Here is a 20,027-nt window from a genome sequence, read left to right as displayed (position 1 = left end):
TCAAGATGACTTTATGTCATCCATAAGGGATGCATTTGACATATGTTTAACATATTATAGCCCAACAAGTTACTTATAGCACTTTAAATATGAGCAATCGCTTTTTGGCAAATACCGGAAATCGGTTTTTGGCAGACAATCACTTTTTGGCACAACACCGGTCGCTCAGAGATTGAGAGCGTTGCATGTAGGGCTGAACGATTATGGAAAATAATCTAATTGCGATTTTTTGCCCCAATATTGCGATTGCGATGCGATTATTTTTTTAAGGTCTTTGTCTTCTGTATTATTAAACAAAGACAAGCAATACATCATATAGTATGGCCAATACTATATTACATTAATTTTAAACTGTTCTTTCCTGGAAGACAGACCTCTGTTATGATGACATGAGGTGATGCATGAATTGATGACTGACATTTTTATTTAACTTCTTCAATCACAACAGTATATTTGAACATACACAATAGTTTATTTTTAGCTTACAAACATCTGAGGATAAAGTGCTGACAAGGAACCCTGGTGTAAACATTAAAATGAAAGTCAGTACAATGTGCAGATTGCAGAAATATACATTAAAAAAAATCAGTGGCTTTACCACACTCAGTTTTTCGACATCTGTGAACTACTAGACAGTCATTCAATTAAAAAATAATATTAAATAAATAAAACTAATAAATAAAAAATACACACATCTTACTGATCTCTGCAGTCAGTAACATTACACATAAAGTGCAAACATAATAGCAATTGTATAAACACACACACAAACCTTTAAAATTTAAAGGCGTGAAATTGGACGGTCTAGTTCTGATTAGCGTCACCGCTGTCTCGGTGGAGTTTAATAAACTCAGCCGTCTGCTTCTTGCTATCTAAAATATAACCAGACACTGGCGTAAATTCTCGACTGTCTCATACTTCTGTTTAATAAGTTTTCTGTTTGACGTTTAGTCAGCTGTGTGAAAACCAAGGAGGAACCCACCCGGGGGATTAATAAAGTTTTATTTTATCTAATCTAATAACTTTAATCTCAGCCAAACCGATTTACTCACGAACAAACAAAACACTGAAAAAAGCCCAACAATAACATTTTTAGGTTGTCTAAGTGACTTATATATTACGTTTAACCCGAGCAGCGAAACTCCGCGGTGATCTGAAAATGATGTGCCGGGAGTTGTGCCGTTCTCGGCCGCATCAGTAACCCTCGAGCTCCCGGCTAGCTGTCGAGCTGGTGGGTAGCAGACGCCTCTGAAAACGTCGAAGCACTTTTGCAAATATGGGATATCTTGATAAACCGAGCAGATATTTGATGTTTACACAACTACTTTCTCGCCTGAAAATATGTTAAAAGTTTATTTTGTGACCCAGAAAGATTAGTATGAGTAATTTTAAAACTTAGTAGCGGCCGCCATTGTTGGAAACTGGAGTTTGGCTGGGCCGCGCTATGAATTCTGGGATATGGTAGTAATTTGGACAGCCTTCGGCGCGTCGCTGTGACGTAATCGGTCTACAAATGCGGCCTCAGGAGGATGCAGCCCATGAATTTGGACATGTCCAGAGTATAATCGCAGCCTTTGCGGTTAGAAAATTGCACTTGATCATGTCGCGATATTATCGCAAATGCGATATATCGTTCAGCCCTAGTTGCATGCTTAACTTGAGTGACCAAGGCGATCGCACAGGTTTCCTGGTGGAAGACCAATTATCTCCAAACAATTATGGTCTGACTCAGACTGATTGCAATCGCTTCAGACAGACTGGCAAAAGTTTGCAAATAACTGCAGTCTAATTTATAAACGCTGACAGATTGCCAACACTCAGTTGCTTGTAATCTGGTTATTTTCCTATGTAATAGCAAGGTGAGTGTCATTTTGCAGTAAATCACCATCCTGAAACAGCTAAGTCAATATTTGTGCAGGAATTCCTGTTTTAACTCAATTAGGTTCTGGTTGGACTCTGAATTTAAACCGTTCATATGAGTTTCTTGTCCATGTAGAGGGCAAAAGATTGATCATTTTTGCTGATGTATCACACTTGTGATCACTCTGATCACAAACCTATCGCACACAAATGCCAACTTGGTCCTACTACGTTGCAAACTGACAACAGGGTGTTACTAACTTTCGATGGCCGTTTTATCACCTTCTTGAAATCACTTTGAGGACATCAACTGACTGCAAGTGGGTGTAGACCTGGCTCCTGAATCCAAACAACCATTTCAAACTCAAAAGAGTTTAAGTTTGTTGCACACAATTGCAATACATTTTAGTCATGCCACGGCCTCCGGTGGCTGTTTTCCCTGTGGTGACCTAAGCTTGTAAAAGTACAGACATTCTGTACAGATAGTAGTGTTAAAAATAATATTTGATTACTGAGTACTTGCATGTAAGCTTTAAATTTCCAGTTTATCAGATACCACTGAGCAATCTTTACCTTTAAAAAGAAAATGTAGGGAGTAAATGTGAAAAGATGCCAGAAAAAGAACTAGTCAAGTAAAATACCGATACCTGAAAATTGGGCATTGCAACTATTGCATGTTTAAGATGCACCATCTTCACCACTGAAACCAAGAAGCTAAGTCTATGGTTGGTTAGTGGGGGGTGAGCTATTGGTTTACCCTCGTGGGAGTTTCATTATGACCCAACGATGATTTTTAAACAACAGCATTCAGTTTTACATGGCATCTTCCAGAATTACTGAGCTAGAATAAACCGCTGCAAGCTGTTAGTAACAGAGTAAAGCTACAGTAGGTTTTAAAATGTCACACTATAGTACTTAGTAAGTAATTAATAACTGGAGTAAGATTATATAAAGGTTGCTGAATATTAGCCAAATAATGACCGATTTTTGATAATGCTAACTCAAGTCACAGTCAAAAACACGTGATGCCAGTTGCACAGATAAATGCAGTAAATCTAAAGTTCTAGCATCAGCCTCCATTAGCGATATGCTAATAGTCATGCCAGTCCAAATAAGGCTGTGAAAGCAAACCCATTTTATTCTTTTTATAAAAAAAAAAAAAAAAGGATTTTGAGTTGTACTTCACTTTATGTTTTTAAAGGCACATTAAAATTGCATAGTTACAGTGTTGCTTTAGAGATTCTCTCTTTAAATACAAGTATATTTGACAGTTATGTAAAATATAGCTAAAAATAATAGTTATTTACTGTATAAATATCAGTCAACTTCTCTGGGATCTCAGATTCTGATCACTTCGCCAGATGTGACTCTTGAATAGCACCCTGAACAAATTCATAATTACTTCAATCAGCTTTTGTTATCAGATGTTGAGCTACTCTGAGCTCCTGGTTCGACTTCCACCGCGTTATAGCCATCTTCAGAGACCTGTTGGGGGTGAGGAGTGTTGTCTGCAGAGGAAGGTTTGTCATGGGGCTGGTTTTATTCTTGCCTCTAATCCAGCTCTCAATAGATTCCCGCTCATAGGAATAGCCATCTGTGGAGCACACATACAGTGACATCCCAAATACACTGAGATAATACAAGTAAAAATCTTTATAGTGAAGCTGTCCCCATCTTTGGCTCAGTTTAAGACGCTAGGGACCAAGTGCTTTTAATTTGTAAACTAACCTGCAGCAATGACCGGATCCTTCATCAGCTCTCTGGTGATTGGGCACAGGAATTCATCTGGGGCTTCTGAACCATTCTGCTCTGCCTTCAGGGCCTCGATTCTCCTCAGGAGACGACCACGAAGGCCCACCGACTCTAAAAAACCAAAACGCCGTTCAGTGTCCTTTTTAGCCATGATGGTGATTTATATCGAGTACCGTGCACCTTTTGTTAATTTTCAAATGTAGTAAAAAGGCTGGTCTCAACATTTCATTTGGCATCATTTAAACCTCATTATCATTACCTTACAAAGACCAACCAAAGACTGTTGTATGTTAATGGTATTCAATAGCGATTTCAATGAATTTGGGTTGACGCAGCGAGGCAGCAGGCACTGAACAGACTGACTTTGTTCTCTCTCAGAACAAAAGGGAGGATAAATCTGAACTTGCACATGATCACTCTGTACTGAGACACAAAGAGCCAGACACCTCGCTGTGTCATGATGGCTGCTTAGCTAACGTCTCTCATTATCCTGCTCGGAAATTAAACTCCAACAGGTCCAAAAAGAGGAAACTCACTCTGCACACAGCTGCATGTCTCTGCCCACTGACAGCCCCCAGTGAATTTATCGTCAGCTGCAAATTTCACCACCAGCTAAAATGGAGTGATGACCTATAGAGCCGCACATGATTAGTGGTGTGTCGGCGTATAATGGCAGTGCCGTGGAGGTGTAGGTCTCATTCAGACAGAGAGAGCAGCTGCAGTGACATTTTCTTTCACAAGTCCTGAAGATTTGGTTCACATATGGTGACAGCCAAAACAAAAAGAGAGAAAAAGCTCATTTATTCCTTCCTATCGCTATAGGTGACTGCTAAATCATCGCATGCATCCAAAAAATTTTAAGCTGACGTCACAAAAAATACATTTTCAGGAAATTTTATGCAGCCTTTATGGTTTAACTAACACCAAATGTGGCCCCGAGAAAGTTGGGATAGGCTCCAGCGACCCTGAAAAGGATAGGCAGCAGAGAATGGATGGATAATTCATTTTTATATTTATGCTTAGTGTGAATTTTTAGGGACATTACAGTTTTAAGTAGCTGCAGACTACCACACTCTCTGCTAATCTGAGTAATTGCACCAGACCTCTCAGTCATGTTTGTGTTTCTTTAATCCAGTTGCTTTACAGACAATCCAAGAAGTGTAGCATTTTATTTGTATGTAATGTAGCACAAATTATAAATAATATTCATCTGTGTGATTTAAGTCTAGAGATGAACGTTACTAACTAAAACAAAAAAAAAAACAAACAAAAAAAAGTAACTCCAAAACCCATTGCTGCATTGGTTTTGTCCATCTTCGATATACAGTCTATAATAAAACTCACTTTCAAACAAGTTGGTGCACAGGGTGAAATGGAAATAAAACTGATTTTAGTGATATGCAAATCATATACACCTTGTATGGAAATTAACCAGTATGAAGACAACATACCAGACATGTTTGTTTCAGCAAATTTGGAGAATATTTTTTGTTGCCATCAATTCTGCATACTGGAATAAGGTTCTGTTTGGAAAGTAAGATTTTTTATTTATATACTGGCCTGAAATAAATAAATAAAAAAAAAAAAAAAAAAAAAAAAAATAAATATATATATATATATATATATATATATATATATATATATATATATATATATATATATATATATATATATATATATATATATATATATATATATATATATATATATATATATATATATATATATATATATATATATATATATATATATATATATATATATATACACACACACACACACACATACTGTTTTTATAACCTATGCAGAGTGTTCTCTTACTTAAGAAAAAAATTCAATGACTTGACCTTAGTGTCTTCACAGGGAGATACAGGCCTGGATGAGTGAATAAGAAATGTTTTCATGAGCTGTACTGAGGTTTATCATTGATGTGCCAAGGTCATGTAATACTGAGTTTGGATGGCAAAAATGCAAAGTTGCAAGGATTTTTGCAACTTTTATACAACTGTGGCTTAAAGTTGTTTCTAATGATTACACTTCTGGATAGTTTGTGTGTAGTTTGGTTTGCAAATAGCGGCGTGTGCAATAGTTGAAATTGAATTCATACTGATATACAGTATGCGCTCTAAATTTTTCTATCATACATCATGATGTACTGGTGAATATTTGATCCATTTATAGGATGCAATCAGCCTCCAACAAACTGGAGAGGTCTTCACAATCAGCTAATGCTCACAGGGGACCAGTCACTTCACTTACTGGGGAAATTAAATGTTGTGAGTTTGTCTTAATTTTGCACTCATTCACTGAGCAGGAAGCAGAGATGGAGGGAGGAAAGAATTCACGCTCACATTATACAGACTGACTCGCCTTTACCATTAAGTCTGTGCCTTGAAAACGCTGCATTTAAGTTGAAACGCAGATGAAGCAGGGAAGACGTGCTGTCGGAACAACAAGTAGTTCAGATCCTATTGGAAAAATTGCAGCGTCCAATCAAACGCCTTCTCACATTGAAACCCCCCGAACCAATCTGAGTCATCCAATAAACGACTCTTAGATGGAAAAACTACACTTAACAGGGTAATGCTTCATTTAAGATTTCCATAAGTTCCCACACATCTTTTTCGTGGAGACATAAGCCATTAGAACTATAGCGTCCACTTTACATTTAGATAGATAATTTGATGCAGGGCTACAATAAAAGTGCAGAATGAGGCTGTTTCCACAGAGATATGCCGAATTATATTGGAGGAACTTTTCCCCCCTCCCCTTACTCAAAGATTCATGAATATTTCATCGAGTAAAGTGCGCTGGAATCCAATTTGCTCTGTGTGTGTCTGCAGCATGTGTGAGCGACTGTTTGTCTATGCATGTGCACACATTTACACAAGCAGCATGGATGGAAAATGATAGTTGTTGGTTGTGCAGCACAAAAAGGCCACGAAATGTGGCAATCTGCCGTTTCCTCTGTCCTCATTCTGTGGTAATGATGAGAGCTGTCCTCCATACCAAACACATGGAAAAGACATAAGGCATGCTTTGCATTACTGAACAGCAAGCAGGGGGAAAGTTGGCTTTAACGCTTCTGCTACTGTCCAATTAAAGCAAACCCAACAACAGGCAAGAGGGTGCTTTTACTGTGATTAAGGGAGAGATTGTGATTCAGCTGATTACAATTGGCACAAAGTACTCGCAATTAGGCAAGAGGCAGGATTTCTGGGCGTTATGGCTCCAATGCAGCATGCAAACTGCAAATTTCCTTTAAAACTGTGTGTTTACAAAAAGAACTCCAGATAGGACTTTACTAAGCTGACATACATAGGAGGGAAAAGGGGTAACAGCCTGACTCTGTCTGGCTACCTATTCTAAAATATTTTAACCTTACAGTGTGTGAAGTATTTGTCCCCTTCCTGATTTCTTATTTTTTGCACATTTGACACACTTACATGTTTAGATCATCAATCCAATTTCAATATTAGACTAAAATAACTTCAGTTAATACAAAATACTGTTGTTAAATGATGACATCTAAAACTTACTTGGTCCAAAATTGAAAAGTAATCACCCCCTAAACCTAATGAATTGTTGTGCAACACTTGGCAGCAAGAACTACAATCAAGTGTTTGAGATAACTGGCAGTCTTTCACATCGCTGTGGAGGAATCTTGGTCCACTTTTCCTTGCAGAACTGTTTTAATTCAACCACATGTGGAGGGTTTTTGAGCATGAACGGCTCATTTCAATTCAAGTCTAGACTTTAATTGGGCCAAAACCTTAATTTGGGGTTTTGTTTTGGGGGGTTTTCAGTTTGGATCATTGACCTACTGCACAATGCTTGACCTTCATAGCGTGGATATTCTCCTTCAGGATTTTCTGGTAGAATGCAGAACTCAAGGTTTTATCAATTACAGCAAGTCGTCCAGGCCCCAAAGTAGCAAAGCAGCCCTACACCATTGACTACCACCATCATGGTATGATATTCTTTTTACTAAATTCTGTGTTAGTATTACACGATGTGTAACTGGACTCAGACCTTCACCTTGAAACTCTCCCAAGGATCCTATTTTTCTTTTGAGTTGTCGATACATTGCTGGAGTAATTTTGGAAGGCTGGCCACTCCTGGGAAGGCTCGCTGCTGTTCCAAGTTTTCTCCATGTGTGGCTCTCACTGTGGTTCGCTGATAACACAAAGCCTTAGAAATGGTGCTGTAACCATTTCCAGACTGATAGATGTCAATGACTGTGTTTCTCATGTCTTCTAAAGTTTCTTTTGGTTGTGGCATGATGTGGCATGTTTTTTGTGGTGATTTCTTGATTCAACAGATCTGACAGTAATGAGATCGGTGGCTAGTGAACTGGGGCAGGGTGACAACTACTTTATCGCAAAAGGCCAGATAACTTTTTTTCTCTTAATAAATTGAAATCATTCACAAACTGCATTTTGTATTTACTCATTTGGGTTATCTTCAACTGATATTCAAATTTGTTTGATGATCTGAAACGTTTCAGTTTGACAAATATGCCAACAAAAAGAAATAAGAAAGGCACTGTAAATTTCATTTTTGAATTTGTGTGAATGTTTAATTGCTTCAGTGGAGATAATAATGCTGACATTTGCACATTATTTGCAGCTGTACTGTGATGTTGCTGCCTACATGAGTTGTGATTTCTTTTTTTCTGGCCACAGTTTGTATGGAGCCTTTCTGCACTGTGACCTTGGTCGAACCTGAGGGGACTAATCTTGTTGTCAGCAGGATTATCATTGTTCCCGAGGTAAAGGTCATCCAGCAGGGTACTGTCATCCCAGCGTGATTTGCGATTGTATAAGCAGACAGACATGCTGCTGCTTCACGCCCTTAAATCACATCACTATTTGGGAGGAGTTTTTGGAGGGGAAAAAATAAATCAGAGCATCAATAAAAGCAGCTTACATCATGCTTTCTAATTCAGTCTTGTTATGTGTTAGGATCAGGGAATAAATCCTCACAAAAGCACAGAATCCCAGTGTGTGTCAGTGAAGTGTACACTGATGTTAGTGGTTGCTTTAAATTCCATCCTCACCAATTCCAAGCTCAGCTGCTGTTTCCTTGTTCAGCTGGCTAAGCTCTGGTCCATCAATGTTGTTGGCTTTAAAGACACTGACGAGCTCCACTAGTCCCTCGTCACGCAGCCAAGTCTGCACATCGTCCTCTGACCAATCAGTGAGCAGCAACCCGGAGTGACCTGGCAACTTCCTTCCTGCAAAACACACAACAGGGAGCCAGGAAGTGCTCTGTGATTATTCCCCTAACTCCTGCAACAAAACATACCCGTTGTCAAACAAACAGATTCCATTCGCACTCCACAGTAAAAGGACATGTCCCCTCTGTGAGTGATAATTACTTTGATGCACACTCAAACATGCTGAGGACATTTACATTAATCTTATGCTAACCTTACACTGAGTTGTCATGGTGTAGTTCAGTGGAGACTTGCTTTTTCCCCAGTGTTGCTGAACAGTAGCCCCACATTATGAGTATTCCAAGCACACACACCTGACCTCACACACAAGTATGTGATCTCCCAAAGGAAAGAAAATGAAACCCAGGGGTGTGTTATTTCAGGCTCCGCCAGCATGTAGCTCGTCAACCTTCGCGACACTATGTGGCCATCATTCATCATACAACGTGGCGACAAACTGGCCTGTTGTGCGTTGGCCCCATTAATGAAACCTCACAGCAGCTTCATAGTTCACATTGGCAGTCATTAACCAGGATTAAACCTGAAGACTTGAGGTGTGTAGCTCATTACTACCTTAACCGTGTGTTAGGTTTTCCCCTCCACCTCTTGCTGTCTCTGCTACCCTAAAATAAAAAAATAAAAAAAATCTTCCACATAAAATTCTGCTCTTTAATGCCCACCTGAAAACATGTCTGTTGCTGGACTGCATTTGAATCCAATCAGGGTTATGTTTAACTAATCTAATCAAAATCTAGACATTAAAAAAACAATAACATAAGAACAGCTATGATAATGATAATAATGATAATAATAATAAATGATAAATAAATAAAAATAGTAAATTATTTAAGCTGTTTTCTGTCTGACTGTGGAAAAAAAAGAGGGCTTTCTCCTGGAAACTGAATGTTAAATCTGAGGTGATGCAAAACCTTCCATAGACCCTTTTCAAAGCTGAATTCTTGACTCGTCACAGTAGTGAAAGCACAGGTGGAATTAATGATAGCTGAGCTCCATTAAATTTCAAGTAACCCATGACGGTCAACCAGCGTGCACAAAAGCAGGAGCTCCTCTCTGCAGCCCTGGCAGCAGCACCTCGAGTCTCCAAGTCTAAGGAGCTGGTAACACTGTGTCAAAGCATGGCAGTTGACTGAAATAGCTCAGAATGCTGCGTTTGATTACTCAGACAGATTCACATATGAAGACTTCTTCATCATTTCCATTCTCTACATCTTATAGACTGGCGAGCTTCATTTCTTCTTGTCAACAAATCCCAACAATAAATCAGTCCTACATTAGCCTGCAAAACCATATCCTGAAGGCACGTTTTTCTGCAAAAGACTCTCATTGTTACTGAAAAAAAAAAAACCCCAAACTATCTACACTTGGTGACACATTTCTTCGCTTCAAAAAACCTATTGGTTTATTTTCAGGTCAGTTCTCCAAAGCAGCGGTCCCCAACCCCCGGGCCATGGACCGGTACCGGTCCGTGAGTCGTTTGGTACCAGGCCGCGAGAGTTGAGGCTCGGGTGTGAAATGTATGGTTTTCAGGGTTTTGTTTTTTTTTTCAGGGTTTTTAGCGTTATTTTGTTATCGTTTTTTATCGTTAACTCTGTTTTCCTGGGTCTTTTCACGTGTGTTATGAATGAATCTTCTTTTTTTTGGTACCAGTACTAGTTTTATTTTGTTGTATTTATCCGCGACACTTTAAAGGCCGGTCCGTGAAAATATTGTCGGGCATAAACCGGTCCGTGGCGCAAAAAAGGTTGGGGACCGCTGCTCTAAAGACCTTCCTGTTCATTCATTCATAATGCTCATTAACCAAGAGATGAGGCAAACACAGACTAATTACTCTAGGAGCAAGTTTTCATTTATGACCACTACTATAGTTTTAGAGAGTATTCAACATCATACACTTCACTCCAGGCCACTATAGTCAAAACAACACTTCTTTAGTTTTAACATTATGGCTCTGTTTTTGGAAATGATTGTGGGAAAAAAAAAAACACTAGGAAAACTAAGCTGAGCCCAGCTGCAGTGAGAGCAACACAACAGAGCAGGCATCAGTGATAACAATGAAAAGGTCAGAAAGAAAAGAAAAGGTGAAGGTGGGTTGCAAAGCAGCTTGCAGCTGCACAGAAACAGTGGTTATGTTAAACCACCTTAATAAGCATACCATATATGAATACATACAAAAGGTATAAGGTGAACTATCAGGTGATTTGGGCTAATAAAGTAATCCGGTAATCTGGAGGGATCGCACGATCATTTTATGATCAACTGCTACATAATCAACTAAAATCACATGTCCAGATATTCATGCTTCGCTTATTTTATTGTTTAATTTAATCTTTCATTTTTTTATAATGTTGTCTAAACCTCAGCCTGCAGTGGCTCTGTGTCTACATGATTAGAATAGAATAGAATAGAATAGAATAGAATAATCCTTTAATTGTCCCACAAGGGGAAATTTGGCTCTTTCTTGGTTCTGGGCTGCATTTCAGCCTGTGTTGTTGGAGATCTTGTGAAAATCGATGGATTTTCGATGGAATTATGAACAAAAACAAAAGAACGATCAGATTCTGATTCACCATGCAATACTATCTGGGAAGTGTGATTGAAAACGGATTCATTTTTGGCATGACAATGGTCCCAAACACACCGCCAATGCAGTAAAAGCATACCTAGATATAAAAAACACACACAATGGGACACTACCAGTCAGAACAAAAGGCAGCCAGCATCCAGAGAACTTTGAAAGTCCTTTGCATATGTTTAATAATTCTAAGTTTGGGTTTACTAGCAAAATATGGAAAAATGAGGGTCGGCTCGAGACTTTTGTACAGTGCTGCACAATAAACGACAAACAAAAAACCATCACAAGTAAAAACAAAACAGTAGATCCACAAATTGAATTATCCAAGCAGCTGTACTAGATGCTGAGACCTGGACCAGCCATAAAGAATGTGAAGAATTAAAATAAATCAGCACTGGTTTAAGCTGAAAGAGTAGCTGAATAACTGAAGATTTCTAAGGGCAAAACAGTGTGATGCATTTATTTACCTTGGCACTGTGTCTCCTTTGATTCAGCTGCTGCCGAAAAACATAAAAGGGAATAGGTTCAATGTGTGAAACGAGAGAAAGAAACAAGATTAAAGGGGAGATAGAGAGAGGCATAAAAAAAGGCAGATCTTCATAGAGATGGAATTTACTTTGTCAACATCAGCCTGACTAATGGCAGATAGGGAAGCTGCAATGATGAAGCTTCAAGGCTTCCAGATGTCTAACGATTGCACCTTTTCATTTAGTATTCCAAATATTTTCTTTCATGTTGTGGTATAACCTTTTTTTTGGTTTTAAGCAGTGTTTGCCTCCATAGGAACAGCCTTCCAAGGCTCAGTGGTACTTTGCCCTGCTGCACTAATAAACATCAATCACAATTCCTCCTCTAGACACTGCAGCCAGACAGGAGTACACATGTAATAGGAGCTTCTCTGGCTGGACAACTCCCAAAACACTCTTTTGGGAATCTTTGGCGCTGCAAATGGCTTCTGGGCTTTGTACCACTGCTAACATTTTGTTTTAAAAAGAGGAGTGATTGTGCATTTGCTGGTGCCAACTTAAACAATCCTCTGCTGAGTATTTACCAGTGCTGTCATCCTCATCTCCAATTCTCCACACGTTTACCGATCTGTCCATAGAGCCCGTTGCAATCCAGGGAAAGGTGGGAGATAGCGCAACGGTGGTTACATACCTGCAGGAAGGAGCAAGAGGAACGGGAATGTGAAAGGTGTGTGTAATTGACTGAAACTGGCACAGGAAGAGAGCGGCCTTAAAAATCTGGTTCCCTCGACACTTACGAAAGGAAAAAACCCCCCAAAAAACTAGCCTTAGATCGTGCAGCATCTTAAACTCTTTCAAGGACATCAAAGCGGTGTGCTGCTTCTTACCTGTGGTGCCACATCAATGACGGTGCAAAAGCAGTGCCGGGGAATATACTTTTGCACCATTGCACCCGGTGCTTCTGGGAAAAGCTAATCAAGCAAAAATCACACTTTTTGATCTGAAACACCAGGACTCCTATTCTGCTGTTTGTCTAATAGCTGCAGAGATTGCATTGCGGTGGGAGGTCAGGCCGGGTCATTTACCTGTCATGTTGTTTCAAAGTTTGGAGCACGGTTCCCAGGCTCTGTACACAAAGTCCAAACACACGAAACGGGAATGTTTGACATCTGTGTTTATGGACGCTGTGATTTATTGTTTAGAAGTCCTCGACCACAGTTAACTATAGCAGCAAACAACAACAAACCTCCCCCCCAACCCCATATTATGGGTGGCGTGTTTGCGCTTTACTTACCGCATCATATACTGCGACACTTTTATCCACGGAGCTGTTGAATATTTAGAGTAAACAAAGTCAACTTCATTTGCGGCGTGCATATGCGTGCATTCACATTGTAGAATAATGAGCAGAAAAAAGGGATTCTTTTCTAAAATAAACACACACACACACACGAAAACCCACCACGCAGAGCACAGATTAACCTTCAGCGTGTTTGAATTTCAGCCAGGGACAACAGAAGGACCAAGCAGAAGCTATATGATAACAAAATGCACTCCTCCTGTGGTCGACTGAGAGAACAGCACGATCAGTGCTCACCATGGCACGGCCGTTTAAAGCGCAGAAAAAAAATGCAGACAGAAAAAAATGAATTTGAATATGAATTGTATCAAATTATGATAGGAACTAATAACACAAATAGAATATTAAACGTGACCTGAAAGGTACAAATATCAATAATTAGTTGCTGAAGCAGGGGGAATTATGGGATGAAAACACTGGAGGAAGTGATTTTCATGTGTGTGTATGTTTGTGACAGAGAGTGTGATTAGCGTCTTACCCCGAGACAACCCATTCTCCATCAGAGGAGAAGGCACAAGACAGAACTGGGGCCGTCTGGCTGGTGAGAGTCTGAAGCAGCTTCATGGTACAGGCTGGGGTTCAACACACACAAGCAAGATGAGACCAAAGTTAAATTGTGTCTGTATTCGATCTCAGCAGTTGACTGAAGTCCAGAAAAAGAAGTAGAGGTAGATGACTTTTTTCCCCCTTGTAGCTGTGCCCCCTGCTGACAACTACTTGGAAACAAATGATTTTTATTTTTGCCAATAAACTCACATCGACTGCATTAATTCTTCATGCTAAAACCAACTGATCTGCAGCAGCATTTATATAATCATCCTGCGAATACACATGCATTAAGTCAAACCTTCTCCCCTTTTTCTCTTCAGCAATAAAACATAAACACACCATTTTCTCTGGGAGGTTAATGTGTTATTTCCAGGCATATTCCTGATTGATGTGAAACACCACAGTGGAGTAGAAAACCGTAACGCCTGATTAAACCTGACAAATTAACTATACAAGTGAGACCAAAATAAACTAAACAAATGTGACGTGTGGATTGGAGATGTCAGCAAGTGTTGATAGGTGACTTGAAGGGAATGCTTCAGATCTGACAGCATTAAAGGCTCGACCCATGGAGCTAATATGCAAAGCTGGAATTAGAGATTTTTCCGTGAACACATGGGGCTTGTACACACTCACACAAAAACAAAAGCGGGGACTAGAAAAAATGTTCCATTTCGACAGCAATCTCAGCTTTGAAATGCGCCCCTTGCTTCCCTAAATCACGTACACTTGAGTCTCTTTTTCATAAAATAGTGGAAGAGAGGTTCGAGCGCACAGTCCTCATGCCAAGACAAGATAAGTGCACATTTCAAAAAAGGCCGAGCTCAACCTCCTTCACATCTGAGGACAAAAAAAATAAAAAAAATCTAAAGCATAATGAAATGAGGACAGACATTGTCTGGTGTCCCTCGGAGATAAAGGAAAAAAAAAATCTCCACGGACTTGGGTCACCACATGGGACACATCAAATCCTCCCAAGAAATGGCTGTTACCATAGCAACACATATTGGAACCTAACAACATGGTGTGTTCACATACATAACGAAAAATACAGTCTGTAGCCGGGTACGTACGTGTGAACATACACAAATGTTCCTCCTCTGCTGCTGCTTGTACAAGATGTAAATGTCATCATGGATACATGCAACTGATTTCCTTCCAACTCTTTCTCACACACTCACACCTCTGCTGCTGCTGCTGTATTTCAGCAGAATGTCTTAAAGTGATCCATTATTAATGAGTCAGTCTGCAGCTGATTTACTCCACACACTAATAAAATTCTTCTATTCTGCAGAGAGGTTTCAAGGTTGAAGCAGTCAGCACACTCTCCCTCCCTGTCTCTCCCGCTCGGCAATCGAGTGAGGGAGCACTCAGGTGGGGAAGCTGGGGCAGAGGGGTCGGCCTACCTGCTCCTTCACGCTGGGAAACAATCCATATTTTCAGCTGGCTGTCCTGTCCGCAGGAGGCCAGTCGAAACTCCACACAGCAGCCATCTGCAGAGCCAAAGAAGCCACATCCCCTTTTTGTTAAGATTCATGCTTGAATGCGTCTGAAAGCAGAGGGCGGCAAATATCATCTGACGGCCTGCTTTTTAGCTGCAACCCATTCATTACAGCACATACAGCAGTAACACTAACATAACAAGTGTCTTTATTGGAGCCAGGTACTTTGCTTCTAGGATTACATGCAAGTTGCTTTTAAACTGAAAATTGTGCAAGATGAACCTAATGCAAAAGGAACTAAGGAAGGAGAGCAAAAGCAATGAAATTGCAAAAGAGTTTTGATGAGGGAAAAAGCCCCACAGAAAATGAGGTGAGTAACTGAGATGGTCAACTTTTATTTTGAACAGGAATCTGTAGTTCTAAAGATTTGACTCAATTTACCAGCACCATTTAGATGAAAAATGTGAGAAGATAGATAGAAATCCCATTTACCCTGACGTAAAACCAATAAACGCAGCTGATGTCTCATATTTTATTTTCAGATGAATTTCTACAGCAGTAGTAACAAATGAAGAGAACTTACTAACGATGAACTGGGCTGCAAAGCAGCAACAGGTGACTCCCAGGTCGTGAGCGTCCTTCTCAGCGTGCAGAAGGCTGGTGTAAGCATCCCAGAGTTTGAGGTCTCCACGGGTGCAGCCGGTCACAAACATCTGGGCACATGGAGAGAAGCAGCAAGCCACGACGCTGGCCTCGCTTACGGTGGCACATCTGCGAGGGGGGGGGGGGGAGGGGGATGTTGGCACCAACTTGAGTGTGACTCGCTTTAGACTTCAAGGTTTATCAGGAAGTGTGTAAAATTCGAAGGAGGGAAATTTAATTTGTTTAGGCTGTGGAGTCCTGCACTGAGTTTAATGATTTAAACCACCTGTGGGTATTAATCAGAGACACACAGCAGGCCTAGGGGTGCTCAGAAAAGCTGTTCCAGAGCACAAAAGTGAAAAATCAGAGGATTAAAACACAAAATAATCCTGATAAAATGCTTTTTTAATTGGCTTATTTAATCAGAATTACTGAGTTGGCTGCTTCCATGTTTGTCTAGCTGGTTCCTCTGTGATTTTGTTCCATCTGTCTGTGATGACAGAGCTGTAACTTGAAGACGAACCTGCAATAACTTTAAGACAATTACTCCAGTCTGTTGAAGATTAACAAAGCAAGTTTCGAAACTTTATTAGAGCTCAGTTACTTAAAGATCATGTAGAAAGATGTTTTATGTATTAAGAGATCCTTTCCTTTATGTCAAGATCATTTTTTTAGTTTATTTTCTATTCCCTTCTCACCGTTTTGATTTGTGTGTCTAATAGAAAATTCATGTTACATTTTGTGCAACATGAAGTAAGAGAATCTGAAAATACACTGATGTGTGCGATGACTCCATCTGCTGATAATGGCTGAGAGAGGTTTCTAAAGGTGGAAAGAGTGATTCAGACTTTCCCAGTTCAATTATTAACCTCCAGTCTCAACTTGTACAACTGTTATGTCAAGACCGCACACAGAAGGGTTAAGAAAGCACTCCATGTTCAGATAGCTGACATTTATCAGTAAGCAAATATTTTATTGACTCCGTTATTGGTTTTGAACAAAATACTGAAAAACATTTTTCACGTGTGAATTTGTAGTTTGTTTTTTGTTCCAGTCACGTGGACAAAAAACTATTTGGAAACAGAGAAAAATGACCTCGGATTGGATAAGAGTCTGACTAGTTAGCTCTTATATTAATATTAACTAAGGCATATTTTGACATTCATATTTGGAGAAGATTACATTAATTATACTAAAATTGTCACTGTGACCCTGTGTGATGCTTATTGTACCTGCGTAGCGTTTTGGAGCGGAAGTCCCAGAGGGCCGCGGTGCCATCGCAGGCTCCTGCCAGCAGGAGAGAGGAGTCTGGCGCCAGTGCGCAAACTCTGAGAGGACTGCGGCCTGGGTGCTCGAGCGTAGCCTTCACCTCACCTGTTTCGGCGCTCCACACGATGACAGAGCCGTCTGTGGAGCAGCTGAGCAGGAAGCTGCCGCAGGAGCTGAAGCAGCAGCAGTGGACCCCGTAGCCGTGACCCCTGAGAGGAGAAAAGGGAAGCTCCGAGAAGTCGGCCGTGGTATAAACACGGAGCGTTTTATCACCGGAGGAGGTCGCCAGGAGGGATGGAGAGAAGGCACAGCAGGTGACCTCATCTGTATGATGTCGGAGAGTGCAAATTAAAGACACCATTTTGTGACAGATGTGCTGTTGGCTTGGAAGAGGTTGGCTCACAAGGTGGCGCAAAATACTCAGATATTCCTGCACGAAACCAGCTGATTTCGCCTCTTCTCCCTGCTGTCCTACCCGCTTCGCCCAAAGAGAGCAAAGTCACAAAGCTGTCACCACAACCTGTTGCTCCTTATGGCTCAGCAACTGCTTCTCGACTTCCTCTTTCTACTCGGCTGTAAATCTGTGTCTCTCGCTGTTATCGGTCATGTGATACGGAGTTACACAATGTTTACAGTCAAGTGTTTTCATTTTGTATAATTTAATTGACTATAACCTGAGATTTTATATACATGCATATAAATAACATTTGCATATAATATGTATGCAGTGAGGCAAGTTAGAATTTTTTTTGAGTACCTCTAATAGTAAAATAAATGAACATGTAAACACTAGTATTTGGATGCATCCAAATCCTTTTACATATAATTTAAGCACTTTTCCTCTGCCCTGTAGTGCTGTTTATCTATCATATGACTGAAAGACTCCATACTTGACTCATATATATAATTTTTTTTTTTAAACATATACACATTTATGTATGTTTACATATCTCCTGTCCTCTGTTGCCACATAAACGAGTGTAGAGAGATCTTCTTTGTCCTAGACTACAAATAGTGCATTGTGGTGCTCAAAGTGGACAGAAAAAAAAACCTACAGTTTCCTTCTGGAAATGACCACATCACCTACATAAATCTGCAAACATTGGGAGGATTTTCTTCCTACCAAGTGACACTTGCCAAACAGTATGACTCTAAAGAGATAGTCCTCCCAAGACACTGGACTCATGCTGGTGACAGCCAGGTAATACAAACTGCAGGTATATAGATAGCCTTCTCAGTGATCGATTGAAGCCTTGTCTTATCTGTTTTTTTGATCAGTGGAGAGGAAGTAAAGCTGAACATATTAAGTTTATTCTCTTTTTTGTGAAAAAGGAGCAGGTCTCAATACGTGTTAAACTTCCACCTACTCCTGTTTGGGTAGAGTTTGTACATAATATGTAGCATTTAAGATGATTTCATGTTGTTTCTTACACACTGTACATTGAGTGTAAGCATTTTCACAAAAGACACTTAGATTTTCCTTTGTTTTCTTGATATGAAAGCATCCAGCTATGCATACTATACACAGAGGAAACCAGCTGCGGATTAACTACCTACAGGTTTAACAGATTTTTGGGGGTTTCTTTTGTGTTTTTAAGCGAGTAATAAGGTCATGACTTCAGACTGCATTATATAAAATGACATCACTGCACTGTAAACATTGTCCACCTCATCATCACATGACTGATAACAACAGCGAGCGATACAGAGATTTATAACTATGTAGAATGGGGTCACTTATGTAACAAGTTTTGCTGGTTTAATAACAATGGGGAAATATTTAGCCATTTTAACACCAAAAATATCGACTGACTTTCATATTTGTAACAAAAATTACAACAAATATCTTGTCATTAACACATTTCATTGTAACTTTGGACATCAGGTATTAGGCTCAATGACTCTACAGCACTAAATCTGGCTTATCTACCCCATCCACCTGTAATCATTTTTTAAAAATTTAAATTATAACTATATTTTTTTTCCTCCCATTCTCTATAATATAAATATACAGCTGAGGTCATAAATTACCCCACAGTCACTTGAACATAAAGTTCCAGGTACATATAGAAAAGAACACTCTTTATTTGCCTGTACCTCTTGTTTCCTGCTCTGTCAAAGATATGATAATCCTCAATTCATATTTATCTGCCTCTGTGACATTCAATGTGGCTCCACAGTCTTCTGTGTGTTCTTTCAATCAGGAAAGCGGTCAATACCCTCACAGCAGGAAGCAACAGAGCTGAACAGCTGGAGGAGGGAAGGAAAGCAGCGAGGGAAAATGAAGTATTAAGCCATCTGTGATACGAGAGCTCATCAGTGAGGAGGATGCCAGCAGCAACAGCGCGCCAAACAAACGTACCAAGGAGGTCAAAAAGAGGAAAGGAGACGACAGCCTACCCAGCTCCCAGACAAAGTTTGACAGCCCCATCTACTGTGCAAAAAAAGCCAAAACCCACAAAGATGACAAAAAATGTGCTGGCAATATGCCGGTACAGACGTGTGTGTATTTAGTGCATGCATATGAATTTTTATTATAGCTTTAGCAAACTGATGAAAACAAACAATTAAAATATGAGATATTAATAAAAGAAAAATGTACCTAAGAAAAATATTAACAGCAGCAGCGAGGGCTTAGTGTTGCTATTTTGAAAAACCGGTTTATTTAATCCATCCACACCAGTGTTCAAAAAATAATATTCCTACAAAAGTCACTACTCATTACACAATTTTCATAATAAAATGCAGTTACTTCAAGTCTTCTGACTTCAGCTGTCTTGAGATGCCTCCAGCGGTCCGTGACACTGACTCCCCGATGGATTAAAGCTCCAATGCAGGTTTCACGTCAGTCCACGGGATGTCTGACAAGGCTCTG

General features: G+C 39.9%; 1 protein-coding gene and 1 long non-coding RNA gene across 6 annotated transcripts; one reads left to right on the top strand and one right to left on the bottom strand.

The window, feature by feature from the left end:
* Positions 1-3,028: 3,028 nt before the first annotated feature.
* Positions 3,029-17,931, bottom strand: LOC113007392 (WD repeat, SAM and U-box domain-containing protein 1). 5 transcript variants are annotated; one of them, XM_075410353.2, is made up of 12 exons: positions 17,116-17,931; positions 15,825-16,012; positions 15,206-15,292; positions 13,729-13,822; positions 13,185-13,218; positions 12,976-13,016; positions 12,778-12,861; positions 12,475-12,581; positions 11,891-11,920; positions 8,672-8,848; positions 3,589-3,723; positions 3,029-3,454 (listed from the first exon to the last, which is right to left on the bottom strand). In XM_075410353.2, the coding sequence occupies exons 1-12, from the start codon at positions 17,511-17,513 to the stop codon at positions 3,264-3,266; spliced, it is 1,566 nt and encodes a 521-aa protein (XP_075266468.2). In that variant the 5' UTR covers positions 17,514-17,931; the 3' UTR covers positions 3,029-3,263. The 5 variants fall into 5 exon arrangements, with proteins under 5 accessions (XP_075266468.2, XP_080147061.1, XP_080147064.1 ...); XM_080290935.1 differs by having other exon boundaries at positions 11,891-11,917; XM_080290938.1 differs by having other exon boundaries at positions 15,825-15,954; positions 17,116-17,247.
* Positions 17,135-19,909, top strand: LOC145421107 (uncharacterized). The gene is made up of 2 exons (XR_013902397.1): positions 17,135-17,466; positions 19,357-19,909. It is a non-coding gene; the product is annotated as an uncharacterized LOC145421107 (long non-coding RNA).
* The last annotated feature ends 118 nt before the right edge of the window (positions 19,910-20,027 follow it).

The sequence above is a fragment of the Astatotilapia calliptera genome, chromosome 16 (assembly GCF_964374335.1).
Source record: "Astatotilapia calliptera chromosome 16, fAstCal68.1, whole genome shotgun sequence".
Taxonomy (NCBI): domain Eukaryota; kingdom Metazoa; phylum Chordata; class Actinopteri; order Cichliformes; family Cichlidae; genus Astatotilapia; species Astatotilapia calliptera.
This window is presented reverse-complemented; position numbering and strand designations above follow the sequence as displayed.